Genomic DNA, 24,775 nt, shown 5'->3' on the forward strand with positions numbered 1-24,775 from the left:
CTCGTTGCGTAATTCATCGAGCTCTTCCATTTGCAATGCTCTGTGCTTCCCCGCGGTTGTAAGGTCGCAATTTGTGGCCTTGATTGCCCAATATGCTTGGTGCTCAACCTCCACCGGTAAGTGGCATGCTTTACCGTAGACAAGGCGGTAGGGGCTCATTCCCAGGATTCCTTTGAAGGCGGTGCGATACGCCCACAAGGCATCATTGAGCTTAAGAGACCAATCCTTACGGGAGGGTTGGACCGTCTTTTCCAGTATGCCCTTGATTTGCCGATTACTTGTTTCGGCTTGCCCCGAGGTCTGGGGATGGTAGGGTGTGGCTACCTTGTGAGTGATGTCGTTTTTCCTCATAAGCTTCTCAAAAAGCTTGTTGCAGAAGTATTTGCCTCCATCACTGATTATGGCCTTGGGGAATCCAAACCTACATAATATGTTCTCCTGCACAAACTTCAAGACGACATTAGCATCACATGTCCTTGTGGGGATGGCTTCAACCCACTTGGACACATAATCGACGGCAAGCAAGATATACTCAAAACCGTAAGACATAGGAAAGGGGCCCATGAAATCTATGCCCCACACATCAAAAATCTCCACAACAAGAATGCTCGTGAGGGGCATTTCATTCTTGCGCCCAATGTTCCCAACTCTTTGGCACCGATCACAAGCAAGATAAAAAGAATGAGCATCTTTGAAAAGAGTGGGCCAAAACAAACCGGATTGGAGGACCTTATGAGCCGTCTTTTGTCCACCAAAATGCCCACCACAATGGGCTTCGTGGCAAAGCCTCAACACTTGTTGTTGCTCCACATCCGGGATGCATCTCCGAATCACCTCGTCCTTTCCCAACTTGAAGAGGTAAGGGTCTTTCCAATAATATTGCCTGCAAGTAGCCAAAAACCTTTTCCTCTCTTGGGATGTTAGATCGGGTTTAATTCCCCACAAGCAAGGTAATTGACGATATCAGCAAACCAAGGCACAGAGGCAATTTCATAAGTATGTTCAAACGGGAAGGACTCATGTATGACATCTTGACTCGATTCAACCACATTATGCTCAAGTCTAGATAAGTGATCGGCAACGGAGTTTTCACTCCCCTTCCTATCCTTAATCTCAAGATCAAACTCTTGCAATAATAAAATCCAACGGATAAGGCGTGGCTTAGCTTGGGACTTGGTCAACAAATACCTTAGTGCCGCATGATCACTATGGACAATTACTTTAGAATCAATAATATAAGCACGAAACTTGTCTAAAGCAAAAACCACATCAAGTAACTCTTTCTCAGTGGTGGTATAATTCACTTGAGCACTATTCAAAGTCAAGCTAGCATAGTAAATTACACGCAACATTTTATCAACACGTTGACCAAGAACGGCTCCCACAGCGGAGTTTGATGCATCACACATAATCTCAAAAGGCAATGACCAATTGGGTGCAACAACAACAGGTGCCGTGCTCAACTTAAGCTTCAGCAATTCAAAAGCATGCATGCAAGTTCCATCAAAATCAAAATTCACATCTTGAGCAAGCAGACGACATAAAGGTTGGGTAATCTTAGAGAAATCCTTAATGAAATGCCGGTAAAACCCGGCATGACCTAGGAAACTCCTTATTCCTTTCACATCAATTGGCGGGGGTAATTTTTCAATCACCTCCACCTTAGCCCTATCAACCTCTATACCATCTTTTGACACAACGTGGCCAAGAACGATGCCACTAGTCACCATGAAGTGACTCTTTTCCCAACTAAGAGTTAACCCACTCTCTATACACCTTTTTAAAACCAAGTTAATTTTACCCAAGCAATCACTAAACGAATTACCAAACACGGAAAAATCATCCATGAAAATTTCAACAAAATCACCTATCATTTCTGCGAAGATCGACATCATGCACCGTTGGAAGGTCCTCGGTGCATTGCACAGCCCAAATGGCATCCTCTTCCACGCAAAGGTACCAAATGGGGTGGTAAACGCCGTCTTGTCCTGGTCCTCCGACGCGATTGCTATTTGGTAATAACCTGACAAACCATCAAGGAAACAGTAAAAATCATGACCAGCTAAACGATCCAACATTTGATCAATGAAAGGAAGAGGAAAATGATCCTTTTTTGTGACGGCATTTAGCTTCCTGTAGTCAATACACATACGCCAACCCGTTACCGGACGGGTCGGCACCAACTCCTTGTTGTCATTGAGGATAACCGTGATACCTCCCTTCTTGGGTACCACATGCACCGGGCTTATCCACTCACTATCGGCGATAGGGTAAATGATCCCTTCCGCTAATAGTTTGAGTATCTCCTTGCGTACTACCTCCATGAGGACGGGGTTTAGTCTTCGTTGACCATCCCTCTTAGGTGTTGCTCCATCCTCGAGGTGAATCCGATGCATGCATGTGGCGGGGCTAATGCCACTAATGTCGGCAAGGCCCCAACCAAATGCCAACTTGTTGCTCCTTAGCACTTCCATCAACGCCATTTCTTGCTCATGCGTGAGCTCGGCGGATATTATCATGGGCTTCTCCTCTCCTTCTTCCAAGTACACGTATTTGAGGTGTTTGGGGAGATCCTTGAGTTCCAATTTGGGCTTTTTGCACTTCGTGGCATCGTCAAGCACCACAGGCTCATCAATGGAGAGTTTGTCTCTTTGTTCTCTCTCTCTTTCCTCGGCTTCCCGAGCAAACTCCTCCATATCCGCCGATCCTGCAAAGACCTCCACTATCTCTTGTTCCTACACATAAACCATCTCGGCGAGGCCATCAATAACATCTATATAGGAGCATTCATTAGTAAATGAAGATGATGGCAAAGCGCGACTATGATGCACAGAAAAAGACACGGACTCTCCTAACACGGTCATTTTTATTGTTCCATTTTTCACATCAATCAACGTGTTAGTGGTGGCCATGAATGGTCTTCCTAGCAGTAAAGTATGTTCCTTGCCATTCTCATGCACTTCTCCTATTTCAAGCACAACAAAATCGACAGGGACGATTAAACCACCCACTCTAACTAAGATATCCTCAATGACCCCACGAGGATACCTAACTGATCTATCTGCCAATTGCAAGCACATTCGAGTGGGTTTTAAATCACCTAACTCTAGTTGTTTAAAAATAGAGTACGACATCAAATTAATTCTTGCCCCCAAATCAAGCATACCCGAGGCCTCCTTACCATTCCCTAAAGCAATATTGATAACAAAACTACCTGGATCTCGTTGCTTGGGTGGCAAGGGCTGTTGCATGATGGAATTGGCAACCTCGGACACAAGAACCTTCTCGTTGTCAACAAACTTCCTCTTCTTAGACGCCAGCTCCTTGAAGAACTTCACATAGGCTGGGACATTTCTGATCACGTCCAGAAGTGGCAAGTTGACATTCACCTTTGCCAACATGTTGTAGAAGTCGGTGAATTGTTGATCTTGCTTCTCATTCCTCAACCGACCTGGGTACGGGATCGGTGGTCTGTAAGGCTTAGTGGCCTTGTGAAGCTTCACCGAGGGCTCTCCTTGCTGCTTTTCTTCTCTCGGTGGGGGTACTTCTTTCACCATCTCCTCCTCACAAGTTTCCTTAGGGGGCTCGTCAGTAGGGATCTCCACCTTGTTGTCCACCTTTTTTCCACTCCGTAGGTGATTTATGCTTAATTGTTCTAATTTTAGGGGTTTGCATGTGCATATTTTAAATTAAATCTTCTGTAAATTAGTGCGTTTTATGGTTTGTTTGATGCTTTGCAGGAGATTTAGGTTTATAGATGGAATAATGCAATTTTGGAGATTTTTGGGCTAAAAATGGTATTTTTAGCAGACATCGACATAGCAGAGCTAAGTGCCAGAGTCAACTTCCAGCGCTGACCATTTTCAACTCAACTCATTCTTGCCAGCGCTGACCATTTTCAGCTCCGCCCATTCTTGCCAGCGCTGACCATTTTCAGCTCAGCTCATAACTGCCAGCGCTGACCATTTTCAACTCAACTCATTCTTGCCAGCGCTGACCATTTTCAGATCCGCCCATTCTTGCCAGCGCTGACCATTTTCAGCTCCGCCCATTCATGCCAGCGCTGACCATTTTCAACTCAACTCATTCTTGCCAGCGCTGACCATTTTCAGCTCCACCCATTCTTGTCAGCGCTGGCCATTTTCAACTCAGCCCATAAATGCCAGCGCTGATTACTTTCCAGCTCCGCCTATTTCGCCAACGCTGACTACCTTTCCCAAGCATAATCATAGGAGTTCACTTTCCAGAGCTATGTTTATTCTTTCCAGCTCCGCATATTCTTGCCAGCACCATTACTTTCCAGCTATGTTTATTCTTGCGAGCACCGATTACTTTCTAGCTATGCTTATTCTCATCAGAGCTAGGTCTATAAATAGGGTTTCATTTCTATTGTAAAATCATCTATCTTTTGCTATAGTTTTAGACTCCATCCTTGAGATCTCTTGGCATCCGAAATTTAGAATTTATTGCTTTCATAGTTCTTTTTCATAGTATTGAAAATTCATTGTTTTTAGTTAGTTTTCGATTTAGTTAAGTTTTAGTTATTTATTGGATTGTGATTGCGTGACACAATTACACGTTCAAGACATTTACGGTATTTCGTATTTCAATTCAATTTATTTTCGTTTAATCATGTTTATGTTTTTAGTTCATGTTTATGCTTTCTTTTTAATTATGCAATTTAAATTATGCACTTTAGTTTCATGCCTAGATTAGTTTTATTTTTAATTTACAAGTACTTAATTTCTTAAGTTAGATTTTATTTAAGTTGTTTTAATTCTGCCTAGGGTTAATAATTTAATTCGCCTAGTAATTTTACAATTTGGTTTTAATTCAGTTTTAAGTTTCAGTTTTAGATTAATAATCAAACTCTTTACTGCTTTCTTTTATTACTTTTTCCCACGATACTACTAGAAGCCCTTTAAGACTTTCCTTGAGAGATGACACTGGGTCAACTTACCATCACTAGAATGTCCTTGTTCTATTGCAAGTCAAACTAGAGGTGTTCTAGGTTGAGTCAAATTTTGGCACCGTTGCCGGGGATAGTTTTAGGCGTTTTAGTTGTGTCGTTTTTACTTGCTTTATTTAATTTCCAGTTTTTCTCGGTTTTGTTTTTACGTTTTTTCCACTCGGTACGCGTAATCTGTTTGTTCAGTGTTATGCATGCAGGGACGCCGTAGTCTTAAAGGCAAATTGGTGTCTCCAACTGACGATTTCTACTCTGGCTCTGAATCTGAACCTGAAATTCCAGAGCACATCGTAGAGACAAAGGAGGAAGAAGCCAGCCCTGCCTTCAAGGAGGAAGAGGCCAGCCCTGCCTTCAAGTTCTTCGCTGCCGAAGTCAACGCTGCCAGCTCTGCCGAAGTCAACGCTGGCAGCGGTGCTGAAGTTCGCACTGCTAATTTCAGCACAGACCAAGCCAGCCCTGCTAACTTCCGCACTGAGCAGAAAACCACCAAGGAAGAAACCAGCTCTGAACAGGACAAAGTTGAGCAGAATTTAAACGAGGAGAAGAAGGAGATGGCCCAGAACATAGAATACATGGGAGACTTCACCAGACCTGTGATTGGAGATACCAACACGTCGGCAATCGTGCTCCCCACTGCTGTGAGAAACTACAATCTCAAACCAAATGACTCGAGTTTACTGCCGGTGTTCCACGGGATGCCAAGCGAGGATGCTCTGCAATTCATCCGGGATTTTTGCACCCAAGTGCAAACAATTCCTTTGCTTAGTCTCACGGAGGACCAACTCAAGCTCAAGTGCTTCCCCTATGCACTTAAAGACCGGGCGAGGACGTGGATGCTATCTCTGCCACCCAACTCAATCACTACGTGGGGAGATGCTTGTGAAAAATTCATGCTGAAATACTACCCAAGCCATAAGACACAGGAGTTGAGAACAAAAATAATGGAGTTCACCCAAGGAGCGGACGAGCCTTTGCATGAAGCTTGGGAGAGATATGAAGAACTCCTCCGTCAATGCCCTCAACATCAATTCACTAATGTTATGTTTATGCAGTTCTTTTACGATGGGTTAGTGCAAACTGCCCAATTTATGGTGGATAGCACGGCAGGAGGTAACATAGCTCGGAAGACAGCAACTGAGTTAAAAGGGATTTTCAAAACTTTAGCTGAGAGCTCCCAACAAAAATCCGTCCGTGGAAGAAGAGTTGAAGCCAGCGCAGTGATGAATCAATTTGAAATACAACAACAATTGGCTTCAATCATGCGGGACGTACAACAGCTGAAGATGGGCAAGATGGAAACACCTTCCGTTCCGGTGCAGAATTCAGCTCTGCAGAATGCAGCGCTGCCGACGCCAGCTCTGCAGAATGCAGAACTGCCGATGTCAGCTCTGCCGAACCCAGCTATGCAGAATATGGAGCCTTGTGGTATTTGTGGAGATTTCAGCCACGGAGCTAATGAGTGCCATAGAATGGGAGAGTTTACTCCGGAAGGACAAGCCGAGGTCTATGCGGCACAAGGATTTCAAAGCTATAATCAAGGGCTAAGTAGACCATATGGGCAGAACATGAATCAAGGGCAACAGAATGTCAATGGAGGATGGAGAAGTCAACCGAATGCTGGATGGGGAAATCAAAATTTTGGGGGAAATCAATACCGTCGACCACCCCAAATGGGCTACCAACAGCAACCACAATATTTCCCTCCGCAGCAAAGCTCCTCTCAACCATATAGACCGCAATACCAACACCAACAATCAGCCCTGCAGCAGAGTGCACAGCCCATGCCACCACAGAAAACATCCCTAGAGGATACCTTGCAAGCTTTCATGGAGATTAGTAAGCAAAATATGGAGATGACTAAGCAGAATATGGAGTCCCAAGCATCTACCATAAAAAGGCTTGAAACAACTGTCGGTCAACTTTCCGGTACTTTGAATCAAATCCAACAACAACAGCAGCCCGAAAAGTTTCATGGCCAACCTGGTCAGCCGCATCAAGCTCTAGCTGTAACTGTTCTTCGTAATGGTAAGATGGTGGATAACAAAGTGGAAGTGCCAGCGCTGCCAAGATCATCCCTGACGAACTCAGCATTACAGAATCTCTCAAAGTCAAAGTCAGTGCTACTGCAGTCAGCGCTGCCGAATCCAGCTCCGCCGATGTCAGCGCTGCCAAGTCCAGCTCTGCCTAATTCAGCTCTGAATAGCTCTGCCTTCACAAGAGCAGAGATGCCGAGCTCAGCTCTGACCAGCCCTACCAATGGAGAGAAGGCAGATCAACAAAAAGATGGAGAGATGGAGGAAGAAAAGGAGAATAAACTTCATAAGTCTACCACACCCTATCGACCTCCGATCCCTTTTCCTAGCAGATTGAAGAATGAAAAGCTGGATAAACAGTTCGCCGACTTCTACGACATGCTTGTCAAGGTGAACGTGAATCTTCCTCTCCTTGATGTGATCAGAAAAGTACCGGCGTATGTGAAGTTTTTCAAGGAGTTGGTTTCCAACAAGCGAAAGTTCGGGGACAATGAGAAAATTTTAGTCTCGGAAGTAGCGACCTCAATCATGCAGCAATCCTTACCACCAAAGCAGCGCGATCCAGGTAGCTTTGTGATTAATATTACTTTGGGAAATGGTAAGAATGCCACGGGTATGTTAGATCTGGGAGCGGGAATTAATTTGATGCCTTACTCTATTTTTCAACAATTAGAGTTAGGTAATTTGAAATCCACTCGCATGTGTCTACAACTAGCTGATAGGTCCGTTAGGTACCCCCGTGGGATAGTAGAGGATATTCTGGTTAGAGTCGGGGGTTTGATTGTGCCTGTTGATTTCGTAGTGCTTGAGATTGGGGATGTGCATAAGAATGGTAGAGACCACACTCTACTATTAGGAAGACCCTTTATGGCGACCACTAACACTTTGATTGATGTTAAACATGGAACTATTAAAATGACGGTGTTAGGGGAGTCGGTGTCTTTTTCGGTGCATGAAAATCGTGCAATGCCTTCTACGAATTTCATAAGTGAATGTTCATATATAGATGCTATTAATGGCTTGGTTGAGAAGGTATTTATTCAGGAACAGGAGTATATGGAAGCTTTTGCTGGATCGGCCGACATGGAGGAATTAGCTAAGGAAGCTGAAGAATCAGCGCTGCCTGAAGAGTCAGCGCTGCCGCAGCCAGCTCTGCCGATTCCCGCGCTGCTACAGTCAACTCTGCCGAGCTCAGCACCCTTCAGCCATACCGAGCTGCCCTTTGATGAACAGATGGAAACCAAGAGGTCAGCGCTGGAACTAAAGGAACTCCCTGCCAATCTCAAATATGTATTTTTAGAAGCAGGTGAGGAGAAGCCAGTGATCATATCTTCCACGCTGACTTGGGAGCAAGAGGCAGCGTTGCTCAAGGTATTGAAGAAAAACAAGGCAGCTTTGGGATGGAGCCTGGCAGACATTCGTGGCATAAGTCCAGCCACATGCATGCACAAAATTAACCTAGAGGAGGGAGCAGCACCCAAGCGAGACGCTCAGCGACGATTGAATCCTATTCTGATGGATGTCGTGCGCAAGGAAATCCTTAAGCTGCTGGCCGAAGGGATCATCTACTCTGTCGCTGATAGTGAGTGGGTGAGTTCCGTGCATGTCGTGCCAAAGAAAGGAGGAATGACGGTTGTGCGCAATGACAAGATGGAGTTGGTACCGACGCGTCCTACGACGGGATGGCGGATGTGTGTTGACTATAGGAAACTCAATGCCGTCACCAAGAAGGATCACTTTCCTCTCCCTTTTGTTGATCAAATGTTAGATCGTTTAGCTGGGCATGATTTTTATTGTTTTCTTGATGGTTTATCAGGATATTACCAGATCGCGATCGCCCCGGAAGATCAACTCAAGACTGCCTTCACCACTCCTTTTGGGACGTTTGCATGGAAGAGGATGCCGTTCGGGTTGTGCAATGCACCCGGGACGTTTCAACGATGCATGATGTCCATATTCTCTGAAATGATTGGTAAATTCGTGGAGGTTTTTATGGATGATTTTTCGATTTTTGGGCAGTCCTTTCATGATTGTTTGACGAAGATTGATGTAGTGTTGCAAAGGTGCATTGAAAGTGGCTTAACCTTGAGTTGGGAAAAGAGTCATTTCATGGTTACACGTGGTATTGTCTTGGGTCATGTGGTGTCTAAGCATGGACTAGAGGTCGACAGAGCTAAAGTGGAGGTAATCCAAAAGTTACCACCCCCTATTGATGTTAAAGGAATTAGGAGTTTCTTAGGTCACGCCGGTTTTTACCGACGTTTCATTAAAGATTTCTCTAAAATTAGCCAACCTCTATGCAAACTGCTAGCTCAGGACATTCCGTTTAATTTTGATGACTCTTGCATGAATGCCTTTGAAACATTAAAACTAAAATTGAGCTCTGCCCCGGTGGTGATTGCGCCTGATTGGTCATTGCCCTTTGAAATTATGTGTGATGCGTCTAACTCTGCTGTAGGAGCTGTGCTAGGTCAGCGTGTGGATAAGATGTTACGTGTAATTTACTATGCTAGTTTAACTCTGAACAGTGCACAAGTAAATTACACCACTACTGAAAAAGAGATGCTTGCGGTGGTCTTTGCCTTAGATAAATTTCGTGCCTACATCATTGGGTCTAAGGTTATTGTTCATAGTGACCATGCTGCGCTGCGATATTTGATGACTAAACCTCAAGCTAAAGCTCGTCTGATCCGTTGGGTTTTACTGTTGCAAGAATTTGATGTAGAGATCAGGGATAGGAAAGGGAGCGAGAACCATGTAGCTGACCACCTTTCACGCTTGGATAATCATCGGATAGAGTCGAATCTTAATTGCATTCCTGAATCTTTTCCTTTTGAGCAAACATATGCATTAACCTTTGACAAGTGCAGCGCTGCAGAGTCCAGCTTTACCGAGCCCAGCTCCATCGAATGCAGCGCTGCCCAGCCAAACGCAGCTCAGTTCATCCCTGCGAGCCTTGCCGAAGTCAGCGTTGATAAGCTCAGCGCTGTCCAGCCCAGCACTGCCGAACTCAGCGCTGCTCAGTCCAGCCCTGCGAGCGCCGAGCCCTGGTATGCCGATATTGTCAATTACTTAGTTTGTGGTATTCTACGACCTGAGCTGACATCGCAGGAGAGAAAGAGATTTTTAGCTCAGTGCAGACACTACTATTGGGAGATTCCTCACCTCTTCAAGCTTGGAAAGGATGATGTCATTAGACGGTGTGTGCCGGCAGAGGAGCAACAACAAGTGTTGAAGATGTGCCATGAAGATCATTGTGGTGGACACTTTGGGGGGCAGAAAACAGCACATAAAATTCTTCAATCAGGTTTGTTTTGGCCTTCCATTTTCAAAGATGCACACATTTTCACTCTTGCATGCGATAGGTGCCAGAGAGTAGGAAATATCGGCCGCAGGAATGAGATGCCTCTCCAAAGCATTTTAATTGTTGAAATTTTCGATGTGTGGGGCATTGATTTCATGGGGCCATTTCCTACTTCGCATGGGTTTCAATATATTTTACTTGCTGTAGATTACGTGTCCAAGTGGGTTGAGGCTATTCCCACGCGAACATGTGATGCTAATGTGGTACTTAAGTTTGTGCAAGAGAACATTCTTTCTAGATTCGGATTTCCTAGAGCCATCATTAGCGATGGAGGCAAGCACTTCTGTAACAAGTTGTTTGCAAAGCTCATGAAGAAGAATGGGATCACGCACAAGGTAGCAACACCTTATCACCCGCAGACCTCTGGCCAAGCCGAGACGAGCAATCGGCAAATCAAGGGAATTTTGGAGAAAACGGTTCAACCCTCGCGCAAGGACTGGTCCGCAAAGTTGAATGATGCTCTTTGGGCGTACAGAACTGCCTTCAAGGGCGTGCTTGGGATGAGTCCGTACCGTCTCGTCTATGGCAAGGCCTGCCATCTGCCGGTGGAAATTGAGCATAAAGCTTATTGGGCGATCAAGGCTGCTAACTATGACTTGGACTCTGCTGTGAAGCAGCGCATGCTACAAATGGAGGAGCTAGATGAGCTACGCAATGAGGCGTATGAGAATGCGAGAATTTACAAGGACAAAGTGAAGCGACTCCACGATCGCCGCATTTGCCACAAGAATCTTTGCCCTGGAATGAAGGTACTCTTGTTCAATTCTCGACTTAAGTTATTTCCAGGAAAGCTGAAATCCAGGTGGAGTGGTCCATTTTTACTCAAAGAGGTGTTCGAGCATGGTGCGGTAGAGCTGTTGAACGAGCACACAAAGGAGAGTTTCCGAGTGAATGGCCATCGAGTGAAGCCGTACTACGAGCACCAGAGCTCGCCTATGGAGGTGGAGTCTCAAGCTCTGCACAACCCTAGCTGAAGTTCAGCTCTGAAGTCGGGCTGAAGACTTTAACTCTAGCGCTTGGTGGGAGGCAACCCACCTTTGGTTTGTTTTTTTAATTTTTATTTTTCTTTTGCTTTCTTTGTTTTCGTTGATTGTTTTGAGTCTTTCCTCAGTTTTGGTTGCCAACGCCGACAAAGGGAAGAAGGGAGCCAACGCTAATAATAAAAAAAAAAAAAAAGGGATAGCTGAAGGAGTCTGTTGCCCAAAAGATTGAGAATACACCAAGTCTAAGAGAAGGCGTTGATTTAAAATGTGTGGGCCAAAGCTGATTAAGGTGTTTAAAAATTGATAAAAGAGAGGGGAAGGAGTCAGCGCTGGATTAGAAACTAAGAAAGGGCCAACGCAGCTTTGGCTAGGAAATTATTGAAGTTTAAAAAGTCAGCGCTGGCCAAACGTCGAATGGAGCGGGCTAGCAAAAGAAGGAAAAGTCATCAAAAATTGCCACCCGCAAGCGACGCCATCGTAAAAAAGACCACCCGCAACCGCCCAGCGCTGCCAGCCACTCCCGTCAGCGCTGCCAAGATCGCCCAGCCACGCCCCCGGCAGCGCTGCCACCCGCCAGCGCTGCCACCCGCCAACCGCAGCCCACTCCCGTCAACGCTGCCAGCCCGCTCAGCGCACCCGACTGCGCAAATGCCGCCTGATGCCGACAACGCACGGCAGGAGGTAACAACGCCGCACGCCTCGGTCAAATTACACTAGCACCACCACCCGCACCCGCCCAGCGCTGCCAGCCACTCCCGTCAGCGCTGCCAAGACCACCCGCCAGCGCTGCCACCCCGCCAGCGCAGCCCACCCGCCAACCGCAACCCACCCCCGTCAGCGCTGCCAGCACCACCACCCGCACCCGCCCAGCGCTCCCAGCCACTCCCGTCAGCGCTGCCAAGACCGCCCAGCCACACCGCCACACGCCAGCGCTGCCAGCCACCCCGCTCAGCCACATGCGGCAGCGCTGCCACCCGCCAGCGCTGCCACCCGCCAGCGCTGCCACCCCGCCAGCCACGCAACGCCCAGCCACACCACCACATGCCAGCGCTGCCGCATGCCGGGGCTGCCCTCTCCTCGCCCAGCTCTCCACCCGCAAAGACCACAACCCCAATGAATCCCTCTACGCCACCATCATCCACAAGCTCGCCCTCGCCAACAACTTCGACGCCATCGAGTCACTGATGCAGCAAATCAAGGCCACGCGCAAATGCCGCCTCTCCGACAGCGCTGACCATCTAGCCCGCTGCGCTCTGCCAAATTCCAGCACCTTCACTCTCCATTTTCAGCGCGGCATCACGCCAGCGCTGCCAAATGCAAGTGCCTTCGCTCCCAAAGATTCAGCCCTGCTGCCACCCTGCCCTGCTGCGCCCAACACCCGTCAGCGCTAAACTGCCCTAGCGTGGTGGAACTCGTTAGGCGACTTGATTTCGAATTTGGCGATGGCGTTGAAAGGCGGGGCTGACGGCGCGCATTAGGCGATATCCAACTGCTTCGTGGTGTCGCTCTTCAACACGCTGGTAGGGCTGGGATTCTCTCTCGTGTTGGTGTCATTTAAGGTTTATCCGGCGGGATATGCTATTCCCAAAGATTCGGATATGTATGAAACCGTGGAATTCTTGATGGGAGTCAATTACTTTGGGGATTGGTTTGTTAGCAATTTACTTCTGTTTTCTGTTTTTACTCACTATGTCGTGCAGAGTCAGCGCTGCCTTTCTATTCTGCAGCTATCAATGCTGCCACTCTCCACTTGCAACAGACAAAGCCCTTTCTTAACCGCTTCTCACGATGCTTCAGTTTTTCAATACCGATAATCAGGGACGTTTTCTAAACTATTCGTATTTCTTTTCTTCCCTGAGGACATGGCATGCTTTTAGTGTGGGGTGTTTTCTTGTGCTTATATTAAAAAAAAAAAAAATTTGGCGAGATTAGTCTTCTATGCTTAGTTTTTGGTCTTTGTCTCATGCGAATTTTTATGAATTTGTGGAAGAGAAGATGGTTTTCGATGTGCATTTAGGGTTTGTGAATGAATGGTGGTTATTCTTGTTTTATTTTTAATATGCGTCTCTTGATTATGCAAAGAATTATGAGTTTTGTTGCAACATGATTGTAAGTTAGTAAAACGTGATTTGTCCGGTAGATACTAGAAGGAGTATTGTCAGTGTGATTACCTACGATTGTATCTTATCTTTGAAATGTGAAAAATGTTGGACGAAGTGCCAACTCTGAAAATTCCAGCTCTGAAACATCTGGCCTGTTCTGAAAACGTGATAGCTCTGAGTCTCTGCTCCTCTAGACTAAATCTATGAGCATGGAAAACCACGTGAAAAGACTTTGGATTACATCCAAATGGTTTTATTTCATGAATTATGGCTCAACTATTGAAAATCTTAAGCACAAAAAGTGTGAAAAATGGGGATATTGATTATAAAAGTGATCACATTAGGGAATTCACTTCTAGCAGAGAATCGGGTCTGATCGAATTACTTGCATTACTCTTTTGTTGCGTCTTAAACTTTGAGTTACTTGCATGATCAAGAGATGTGTGTTGTTGATAAAATTTTGAATTGACTTTGTGAATGTTTGGATGGAAATTTGCATTGTTGAAATCAATCTCTTCCTAGGATTCATATGGATTTTGCTTGAGGACAAGCAAAAGGCTAAGTGTGGGGGGGTTGATTTATGCTTAATTGTTCTAATTTTAGGGGTTTGCATGTGCATATTTTAAATTAAATCTTCTGGAAATTGGTGCGTTTTATGGTTTGTTTGATGCTTTGCAGGAGATTTAGGTTTATAGATGGAAGAATGCAATTTTGGAGATTTTTGGGCTAAAAATGGTATTTTTAGCAGACATCGACATAGCAGAGCTAAGTGCCAGAGTCAACTTCCAGCGCTGACCATTTTCAACTCAACTCATTCTTGCCAGCGCTGACCATTTTCAGCTCCGCCCATTCTTGCCAGCGCTGACCATTTTCAGCTCAGCTCATAACTGCCAGCGCTGACCATTTTCAACTCAACTCATTCTTGCTAGCGCTGACCATTTTCAGCTCCGCCCATTCTTGCCAGCGCTGACCATTTTCAGCTCCGCCCATTCATGCCAGCGCTGACCATTTTCAACTCAACTCATTCTTGCCAGCGCTGACCATTTTCAGCTCCACCCATTCTTGTCAGCGCTGGCCATTTTCAACTCAGCCCATAAATGCCAGCGCTGACTACTTTCCAGCTCCGCCTATTTCGCCAACGCTGACTACCTTTCCCAAGCATAATCATAGGAGTTCACTTTCCAGAGCTATGTTTATTCTTTCCAGCTCCGCATATTCTTGCCAGCACCATTACTTTCCAGCTATGTTTATTCTTGCCAGCACCGATTACTTTCTAGCTATGCTTATTCTCATCAGAGCTAGGTCTATAAATAGGGTTTCATTTCTATTGTAAAATCATCTATCTTTTGCTATAGTTTTAGACTCCATCCTTGAGATCTCTTGGCATCCGAAATTTAGAATTTATTGCTTTCATAGTTCTTTTTCATAGTATTGAAAATTCATTGTTTTTAGTTAGTTTTCGATTTAGTTAAGTTTTAGTTATTTATTGGATTGTGATTGCGTGACACAATTACACGTTCAAGACATTTACGGTATTTCGTATTTCAATTCAATTTATTTTCGTTTAATCATGTTTATGTTTTTAGTTCATGTTTATGCTTTCTTTTTAATTATGCAATTTAAATTATGCACTTTAGTTTCATGCCTAGATTAGTTTTATTTTTAATTTACAAGTACTTAATTTCTTAAGTTAGATTTTATTTAAGTTGTTTTAATTCTGCCTAGGGTTAATAATTTAATTCGCCTAGTAATTTTACAATTTGGTTTTAATTCAGTTTTAAGTTTCAGTTTTAGATTAATAATCAAACTCTTTACTGCTTTCTTTTATTACTTTTTCCCACGATACTACTAGAAGCCCTTTAAGACTTTCCTTGAGAGATGACACTGGGTCAACTTACCATCACTAGAATGTCCTTGTTCTATTGCAAGTCAAACTAGAGGTGTTCTAGGTTGAGTCAGTAGGACTGTGACAGCTTGAGCTTGATGAGGCTGCAATCCTTAGCCATGGAGCTTCCCTGGTTGTTGCTGCTGTTGCATCTGGTTCAAGGTCCCTGAGAGTTGTCCAACGGTCGTCTCAAGGCGCTTGATTGTAGCAGACTGTGACTCCATGTTCTGTTTGGTCATCTCCATAAAGGATTGCATGGTGTCCTCGAGGGACGGCTTCTGCGGTTGAGCTTGCTTCTGAAACTGTTGGGGGGCAGTCTGGAATTGCTGCTGCTGCTGAAAATTCCCTTGTTGCATAGGGAATTGTTGATACTGCTGATACTGCGGGGGCTGCTGCTGCTGCTGATAAGCTTGAGGGTAGTTCTGCTGCTGAGGAAATGGGACCTGCTGCTGAGGTGGGTAGAACTGCTGCTGGTTCTGATACCCAAATTGCTGAGGAGGACGACGGAATTGATTTCCTTGATTTGATCCCGACCCTTGGCCAGGCGCTTGGTTCCTCCATCCAGAATTCTGCTGAGTTCTCCACCCTGAGTTGGAATTTTGTTGCCCTTGATTAAACATGGGCCTCTGTTCAAATTGAGGTCTCCCTGGGTATCCCTGGGCAGCATAGACCTCTGCCTCCCCTTTAGGTGTGAACTCCCCCATTCGGTGTCACTCGTTGGTTCCGTGGCTAAAGTCGCCACATATGCCGCATCCTTCCGCTGGCGGTGCCTGAGCTGGCGGTGCTTGAACGGGTGGAGGCTCCACCTGGTTCATTCTTAGATGCTGAACTTGCCTCATCAAGTCTGCTACTTGCTTCTGCAGCTCATTGTTTGGGGCTACAGCATTGGCTTCAACCCTCCTTCCTCTGACTGATTTTTGTTGAGAACTCGCGGCAAGTGTGTTGAAGATCTCCTGGAGCTCATCAGCTGTCTTTCGGGCAATGTTGCCCCCAGCGGTACTATCCACCATAAACTGTGCCGTCTGAATCAATCCGTCGTAGAAAAACTGCATCAACATGACGGGTGTTAACTGGTGTTGTGGGCACTGGCGGAGGAGCTCTTGGAATCTCTCCCAAGCCTCGTGGAGAGGCTCGTCAGCTCCTTGTATGAAGTTCATTATCTGGCTCCTAATCTCCCGTGTCTTGTGATTAGGGTAGTATTTGAGCATGAACTTCTCACATGCCTCTCCCCATGTAGTGATGGAGTTCGGCGGCAAGGACAATAACCACGTTCTCGCCCGGTCCTTGAGTGCATAAGGTAGGCACTTGAGTCTCAACTGATCTTCGGTGAGGTCCAACAGTGGGAAGGTTTGCACTTGAGTGCAGAAGTCTCGGATGAACTGTAAGGCGTCCTCACTGGGCATCCCATGAAAAAGCGGCAACAGGTTTGAGTCGTTGGGCTTCAGATTGTAATTCTGGACTGCTGTGGGAAGCACTATCGCTGAGGTGCTAGTGTTCCCGATGACCGGCCTGGAGAAATCTCCCATGTACTGTACATTCTGCTCCGCCATGGCTTCTTGGTGAGGATTGGGATGAACTTTTTCTTCTTCTTGCTCACGCCCTTCGCCGTTCTCTAACGGATCTTCTAAGTCAACTGAGCGTGAATCCTCAAAGTCTTCCAAAATGGGGTTGGAAGTGATTCTCTCTTCACAGTCTTCCTCTCGAAACTGTGATTCCACAAGGTTTCTCGAACTGGACTCGGACTCCTCCTCCAGGCTTGAAAGGATATCACGGGGTCGATGTATGTTGTCGTAGTAAGGTGCAAGCTTTCTCTTCAAACTTCTACGTCCTTGCATACACAACACGAACAAACAAATCAAACGCACCGGAGGGAGAAAAAAAACCGAGTTAAAAGAAAGAAATAAAAATAAACACGGAAAACAATGCAACACAATCAAATGCCTAAAGCCTTCCCCGGCAACGGCGCCAAAATTTGACTCATCCTAAAACACCTAGTGGATGGACTCGAATTTATACGAGGTCGTCCTAGGGTGGTAAGGTGACTCAAGTCGTCTCACAAGGAAGACTTAGCAGGGCTCTAATCGTGTTGCTCACAAGAAACTGAAAGGAAACCTAAACACTCTAATCGGGTAATTGGGTCTGTCACTATCTCGCTCTCTAATCACCAAAGCATAAACAGAAGGAGCAATAAACATTAACTAATGCAGTAGAAAAGAACAACTTAAGAACACAAGGATTAAACAAGAAAACTATCAACTAGGGTTTCAATCTCGAACTCTAAACCAAACGAACTTAAACTCATGATCAACAATAATTAATTATTATCTAGGCAAGAAACTAAATCAAGCATCAAGTTCAAATTCAAGAAAACTTCAATCACCATAAAAGAGATTATTAAATATTCACCAATAAGATAAATCCGGAAGCAACAATAGCAATCCAACGATTCTCGTAAATCATCAAGATCCAACGTCGACAATCTCAAATCATCACATTCATCATCATCACATTCATCAAAGCATAAATGAAGGAATTCAAATAACCAATGATGCAAATAAACTAAGAGAATCGAAATGAGTTCTTACAAAACGTAGCAATCCACGGAAAACCAATCCGATGAAATGTTAATTGACATCCAAAGCGATCCAATGAATCCACAAACGAAAGTAAATGTTTGAAACTCTAAAAACCTTAGGAAAAATGTGGAAAATCGCCCTAGAGGCTGCTGTGTTCGAGAGTATGAAATAAAACCCTAAAAATTGGTTTTTATATGCTGAAACGTAACTGCCGGAATTGCACAGGGGCGGCGGCCGCCGTGAGGGTGCTTCGCAGTTTCCTTCAAAGAAGAGCACAGCCCGCGCCGTAGGGCTGCGGCCGCCGTGGCACGGCGGCGGCCGTGAGTCTGCTTCCGAAAATCGCTCGAAACGATGCTGAAAATGCTAAACGACACACGAATCCTGCACACGACAATAATACACCAAAAAGATCATCGAGCACGTGAAAAATAAGGCAAATGAGTATAAAAAATGCTCGAATGCACGGTAGAAACACTCGCAAATACTGCCTAAAAATGAGGTAAACAGCCACCTCCACCCTTCCAGATTTCCTCGCCCTCCATCCACATCCCCGTCCTCTACTTCTCTATCTAGGTTTCACCGTCTCCCCCTCCACCCACGACTACACAGCATTGCGCCTCTAGAGAGATAGGAATAGGGCACCAGTGGTTGCGGTGCTTGGGAATGACAAAACGAGGGCAGCACCACCACCTCCGCCACCAATACCCTAGATTTCCAAATCGCGGTCTCCTGTCCGTCGATTCCCGACGACCGCATAGCAGGAAGGCCACCGGCGCCGAGCCCAACCCAAAGCCCCCCTTCTCTCCACACTCCGGCTACAACAATGGCTTCTTGCCCCAAATCACTCAACAATCAACAATCACCTTCAACAGCAAATTTTTTCTTTTTCAGCCCCAAATCACTCATCAATCAGCAATAATCTTCAGCTCCAAGTTCGAGTAGGACCACCCGGCGGCGGCGGCTGGGACTGCAGGGTGAAGAAGCAAGTGAGCGGCGGAGGAAGCTTGGCAGAACAACGTGAAGCTTTTTCTTTTTTCTTCTTCTTTTTTTATTTAAAATATTTGACAAAACGACATCGTTTTAGGTGTTGTAATGTAACAACAAAACAACGTCGTATTCCTACATCGGAAAATCGTCCACGTCAACAAAATTCAACAGCCACGTCGCCACCGATCAAGGTGGTAGTCAACGCGGGTGCAATTTGCAACTAAATTAAAAGGTGGTGTATTCTGGTGCTATTTTTGAAGGTCATGTGCAATATGCAAATTTCGTGAAAGCTCGTGTATTTTTCGGCTATTAACCCTAATAAAAATTATGTGTTGTTAGGTTCGGATGGTCTCGAATAGGTGTATGGGGGGAGAGGGAATACACCTATAGGCTATTTTTACTCAAAAACAGTGGGATCTCAAGATAGAAATCAAAACGAAACTTTACACGCAAACTTAGACGCCTGTTAACTGAAAGGATTTTTGACCAAATAGGGTTGACGAATGATACTGAAATACTCTTCAGTAATGAGTTATCAGTTAAGTCACTGGAACTTAACTGATGCACGATAAGGCTTCAGTCGAGTTTGCTAAAACAAAGATGTTACAAGTCTTCCTGACTATCAGAGGATAGATCAGTCAGACTGATAACATACGCAGCAGAAATAATTTTGTTTCGAAATAGCCTTTGTTGAGCACTTTGTTAGTCTTAGGTTTCTCTTTGCATTTAATCAGTATTCAGTTTATCAATTGAAAGAGCACAAGTAAGAATGTAAAATTGAAAGCTGTAAATAACACAGAGATTTTTACGTGGTTCGAAAAACACTTCCTACATCCACGATCGGTTGATCAGACCAACAACTTTACTCCGCAAGTGCTTTTACTGGTGCACTATAAACCTATCCGTGTGCTTAGCCGGGTGCACACAACCGAATCAACTGAAGATCCAATCTTCAGTACCAACACTTCACTCGCGTTGGATGATCCACTCCCAACACGAACCTGCACTAGGATCTCACGGAGTCAGAGTACCTTCCTGAACTCCTTTTTCAACTCAAACACTCGATTCTATCTTTCGAAGGGAGGTTTGAAATCTTGCCAACTATACTTCAAAGAACAAGTTCTTTGGAGTTAGTTTTGACCTAGGCTTTGGGTAAACAGGGGTTTGCCTAAGGTTTAAGAGAATGTATGTAGTCAGCAGTGACTGATTTTTGGCTTTGGTATTCTCTTCTTCGATTCAAGCTTTGGAGAGATTTAAGCTTTTGGCTGAGAAACAATTTTGGCAGAGTTTCAGCTTATGTTGTTGAATCGGTGAAGATTGAAGTGATCCTCGAGCGCTATTTATAGGAGAGGTCTTGAATAGATCCGTTGGCGGAGAGCGTCTTCAAGATTTCTTCCGTTGGAGAGCTTTTCGAATTTGGGCTGAGGCTTCAATCTTCGAGGTTCTTTGTTTGGTGAGAACGACTATGTTGAAGAGCAGGAGATGCGACGTCTCTGATAAAGTAGCCACCAAATAGGAATGACCTCTGCAGAGAAAAGAGGATCCTGAGATCTCTGCATTTAATGCGGCTGTACTTTTGGAGTACGTGGCTTCCTTTGAACGTTGGAGGTTCAGTCCGAGGAAGAATGTTTAACTGATACTTGACTTTAGTATCAGTCCGCTTAATCCACGTGGCACGCATTAAGTGATCAGTTCCAGACTGATTCTTCAACTGATACTTCAGTTGGTAACTTCAGTCTTCAATCATTCGTCCTTCAGTCTTCAGTCTTCAGAACAACAAACTATACTAGAAAAGAACTCTAACACTTGAGTTCGAACAGTTCTAGTCTATTACAATTAAGGCCTATGAATTTTGGTATCATCAAAACAAGGATTATGATATTTCAATAAGTTCCCAACATGTGTGGAGTAATGTCCAAAAATAGAATATGCATAAATTTGGGGGACGTACCAAAAATGAAAGATATTCATAAATATGGGGGGTTGGTGGTATCACACTCTTCTCAAAGAAACCGTACGTGACAATCTCGTGTCATACGGCTCCTTTCTTTACTGCTTGAGGGCATAAACGAAGTCAAGGGATTTCCGTCTAACTAGTGGCTGAGAGTAAGCAAGCTACCTTGAGCGGATCCCACGTTAGCCCCAAGTTTTGGAGTTTTCGCCCCAACCTAGGTTAGAGGGTCGTTAGATCGTAGCTTGCTGCTGAAAAACGAATAGGCTATTGTGGCTCGTTTCGCTCTTCAAGCTCCCTAGCCTTTACTCAGCTCAGAGACACATGTTTTATGAATAAACAAAGGCCAGCTCATTTACTACTCTGTTTTTAGGGCGCTAAAGAGACCTCTCTTCCTCTAAAAAAACGAGTAGAGACTTGTATTCTACTAATTTTCCAAACACTAAATCAAGCTTATGTCGAGAAAGATGCATAAATAAAGATACCAATTAGTAGTGATTGAATTCCTTCTATGGTTCCACATGAGAAACCAATACGAATATAACCTACATGTCCAATTGAACTATGAGCTAGAAGTCTTTTGACTTTCATTTGGGCCATGGCGGCCGCCTATCCTAGATCTTCCCATTTCCAAGAAGATTCCCGGCTCGATCTGGTTTAGTATCAAGGTGATTCTCTTTCTGTTCCTATATATATGGGTCCGTGCAGCATTTCCACGATATCGTTTTGATCAATTAATGGGACTTAGCCGGAAAGTGTTCCATGATCCGATCCCTTCCTTTTCTTTATTCTAATCTGAAGTGGACGAACCACTCATTCGACGAGTGACCAGAGAGGAAACTGAACACGAACACAATCTCGAAAACTTACTTATGATTATGCGCATTTTTGTTGATTTCGTTTGTTTTCGCTGCATAGGGAAATCCACTATTGATTCATTTTATACAAAATATATGTTATACATATTTTATTCAAAAAAAAAATATGTATATAATATAACTGTTACCTATAAAATATTTAAGAGATTAAAAATTACTAATGCAATAAATTATAGTGCTATGATTATGTTATAATTAATTTGTTGGGATTTTTATTGATACACAATCATAATGATTGATTAATAATAAATTTCAAATATTTTACATATGTAGATGAAATATTCAAGAAAGAATAAATAAATAAATATCTTAAAGTCTATTTTAATCATAGATGTTACCAATATAAATATTTTAATAATATTATAAATATTTATTGAATAGTTTATTTGCATTTATCTATATGACTAACAAATATAAAATATTTAAAAGATCAAAAATTCACTAATACTTAAATTGGGGCAATATGAAAAATTATAACTAAAAAAAATATTTTATATAATCTTAAGTATACGAAAATAAAAACAAACAAAAAAATAAAAAAATGATTATTTCTAAAAATAGTATGATGATTTTAGCGGTAAAATATAACTTACTATTTTTGAAAATGGTTGAGCTTTTATATATATATATATATATAGAATATAGATTTATAGATATAGATAACTGAAAAATTATAGGGTTAAAAGACAATATTGTTATTTGTTATAAACAACATTAAAATTTATAATTTTAGAAAAGTTTCTAATATTAGTTCAATATTTTCGAGACAAAGTATAATTTCTTACATCGACTTCACTCGAGATTTGATCTAGTAATGAAATGCGTATATGGATTATTTTGATTTGGGATATGTTTCGTCAAATACTTTGACCCAACTGTGATATATACTAGTGTAAAACCCGTCGAAATTCGACGGGACTTTAAATTTTGATTTAAATTATTTATATTATTTTTAATTAATTTAACTTGATGTAATAGAGTTTACGTTATATTAATTTCAACAATATTCTTCAATTAAATGTTCATTTTTTGCTAGAATAATAAAAATACTCTTTTATATAAATTTTGTACAATTTTTTTATATTGACGGATAAAAATTAATTTAAGATCTCATATGCCATATAAGCATCATCCCATCTCATCTCTATAAGATCAGAGGATCATCAAGAATTCGAAACACAATATTTAACTTTTGAACGCCAAACTTTTGAGGATTATCTCGTCTGGATCCTGAAACAATATATCTGACTTTTATGTGTCAATCGTTTGAACATCACTATTTAATACTTTAAATATCATAACTTACTTCTAAACATTATTTTCAATAGGAGCTTGAAAGACCAGGACTGATTTGTGAGATTATACAATCTGAAGCTTATAATGTGAGATTATACAATCTGAAGCTTATAAGATCATAACTAACTTTTAAATATCATCTTGTATGGAGCTTGAAAAACCATAACATGATTATGTGCATCATCCCATTTGGAGTTAAAATACCATAACTAACTTCTAAACATCATCTTGTATGGAGCTTGAAAAACCATAACATAGTTGTGTGCATCATCTCATTTGGAGCTTAAAATAAAATAACTGAATTTCAAGCATTATTTCGTTTGGAGTTTGAAAGAATAAAACTGGCTAGTAAGCATCATCTTGTTTGAAGTTTGAAAGACCATAACTAAGTTTTGAGAATCATCTCGTCTAAGGCTTAAAAAAATTGATACGAGATTCAAATTAATATTATATATCAATTTATTTAGTATTTCAATTGGTAAATTTTCATAAAAAAATCAATGTGGGATGAGAATATTTAGATAAATAAGAATTAATAAATATGATTTTTTTTTTAGAAATAGGATAGATAAAAATGCAAAAATATGGTGATGCTACATAGGAGTATTCCATTTTTTAATTATATATGTGATGATATTAATATTATTATCGTCCCAAACCCATATATATACATACATATATATATATATATATATATATATATATGTGTGTGTGTGTGTGTGTGTGTAATACAAATTAATTTCTTGAATTTATTTAAATTTATAAAAATATGTATATAAATAAATAAAATATAAATCAATAATTGGTTAATAATCTCGACAAAATTTACACGAATAATCATCTCGTTAGTTACTCCAAAATATCTCTATCATTAAAAACTTCTGGATTGAATGCAGTATGCAATATACTCCCTCCGTCCCATGAAGCAAGACCAAGTTCTTTTCGGCACGAGAATTAAGAAATTGGTATTTTGTGTGTTAAGTGTGGTAGGTGAAAAAGTGAAAAGGTGAATAAAGAGTAAATTTTTTGCTACTTTTAGAAACTGGTCTTGCTTCGTGGGACAGACCAAAAAGGAAACTTGATCTTGCTTCATGGGACGGAGGGAGTATATTGTAATTTTTTTCTTTTCATTATATCAATTTTTATTATTGTAATTTTTTTATTTTTTCAATATACATTTCAAATATATTAAGTTAAAACTATTTTTTAATTATATTTATAAATATGATAATTGAGTTGATATCAAATTTATATAAATATAAAAGTTTAAAGTTTTCTGTGCATTGCACGGTGTGCAAATGCTAGTATTACTTTAAACCTCAAATTATTTTTACACTATCAATTATATCCTTAATTATAGATTTTTTTACAAACCTTGAATTATTAATTTTGTATCAATTGCACCACTCGTCTATTTTTTTTGGCTCTGAAAATTTGACGTGGCTCGCCGGATGCTATGATTATTCAAAATCAATCCTTCTTGAACATGCTTTATACTCCATAAAACAACATCATTATATGATTTATTAATTAAAAATTTAAAGAGTGAAACATGGATGAAGGGTACAATTAATATAAAATCGATAGTTTAAGTCTTAAAAAATATTTTTCAATAGTTCAAGATATAATTGATTGTGAACATAATTTGGGGTTTAAAGTAATATTTACCGTTATATCTAATCCTTATATGTATATATATATATATATATATATATATATATTCTCTAGTAGTCATAGACTACTATAAATTA

General features: G+C 42.3%; 1 protein-coding gene across 1 annotated transcript; it reads right to left on the reverse strand.

The window, feature by feature from the left end:
- Nucleotides 1-2,735: 2,735 nt before the first annotated feature.
- On the reverse strand, nucleotides 2,736-3,557 carry LOC131008136 (uncharacterized). Its single transcript, XM_057935031.1, has one exon. It carries the CDS (start codon nucleotides 3,555-3,557, stop codon nucleotides 2,736-2,738), a length of 822 nt encoding a protein of 273 aa, XP_057791014.1.
- Between the last annotated feature and the right edge of the window lie 21,218 nt (nucleotides 3,558-24,775).

The sequence above is a fragment of the Salvia miltiorrhiza genome, chromosome 2 (genome assembly GCF_028751815.1).
Source record: "Salvia miltiorrhiza cultivar Shanhuang (shh) chromosome 2, IMPLAD_Smil_shh, whole genome shotgun sequence".
In the NCBI taxonomy this organism is placed as follows: domain Eukaryota; kingdom Viridiplantae; phylum Streptophyta; class Magnoliopsida; order Lamiales; family Lamiaceae; genus Salvia; species Salvia miltiorrhiza.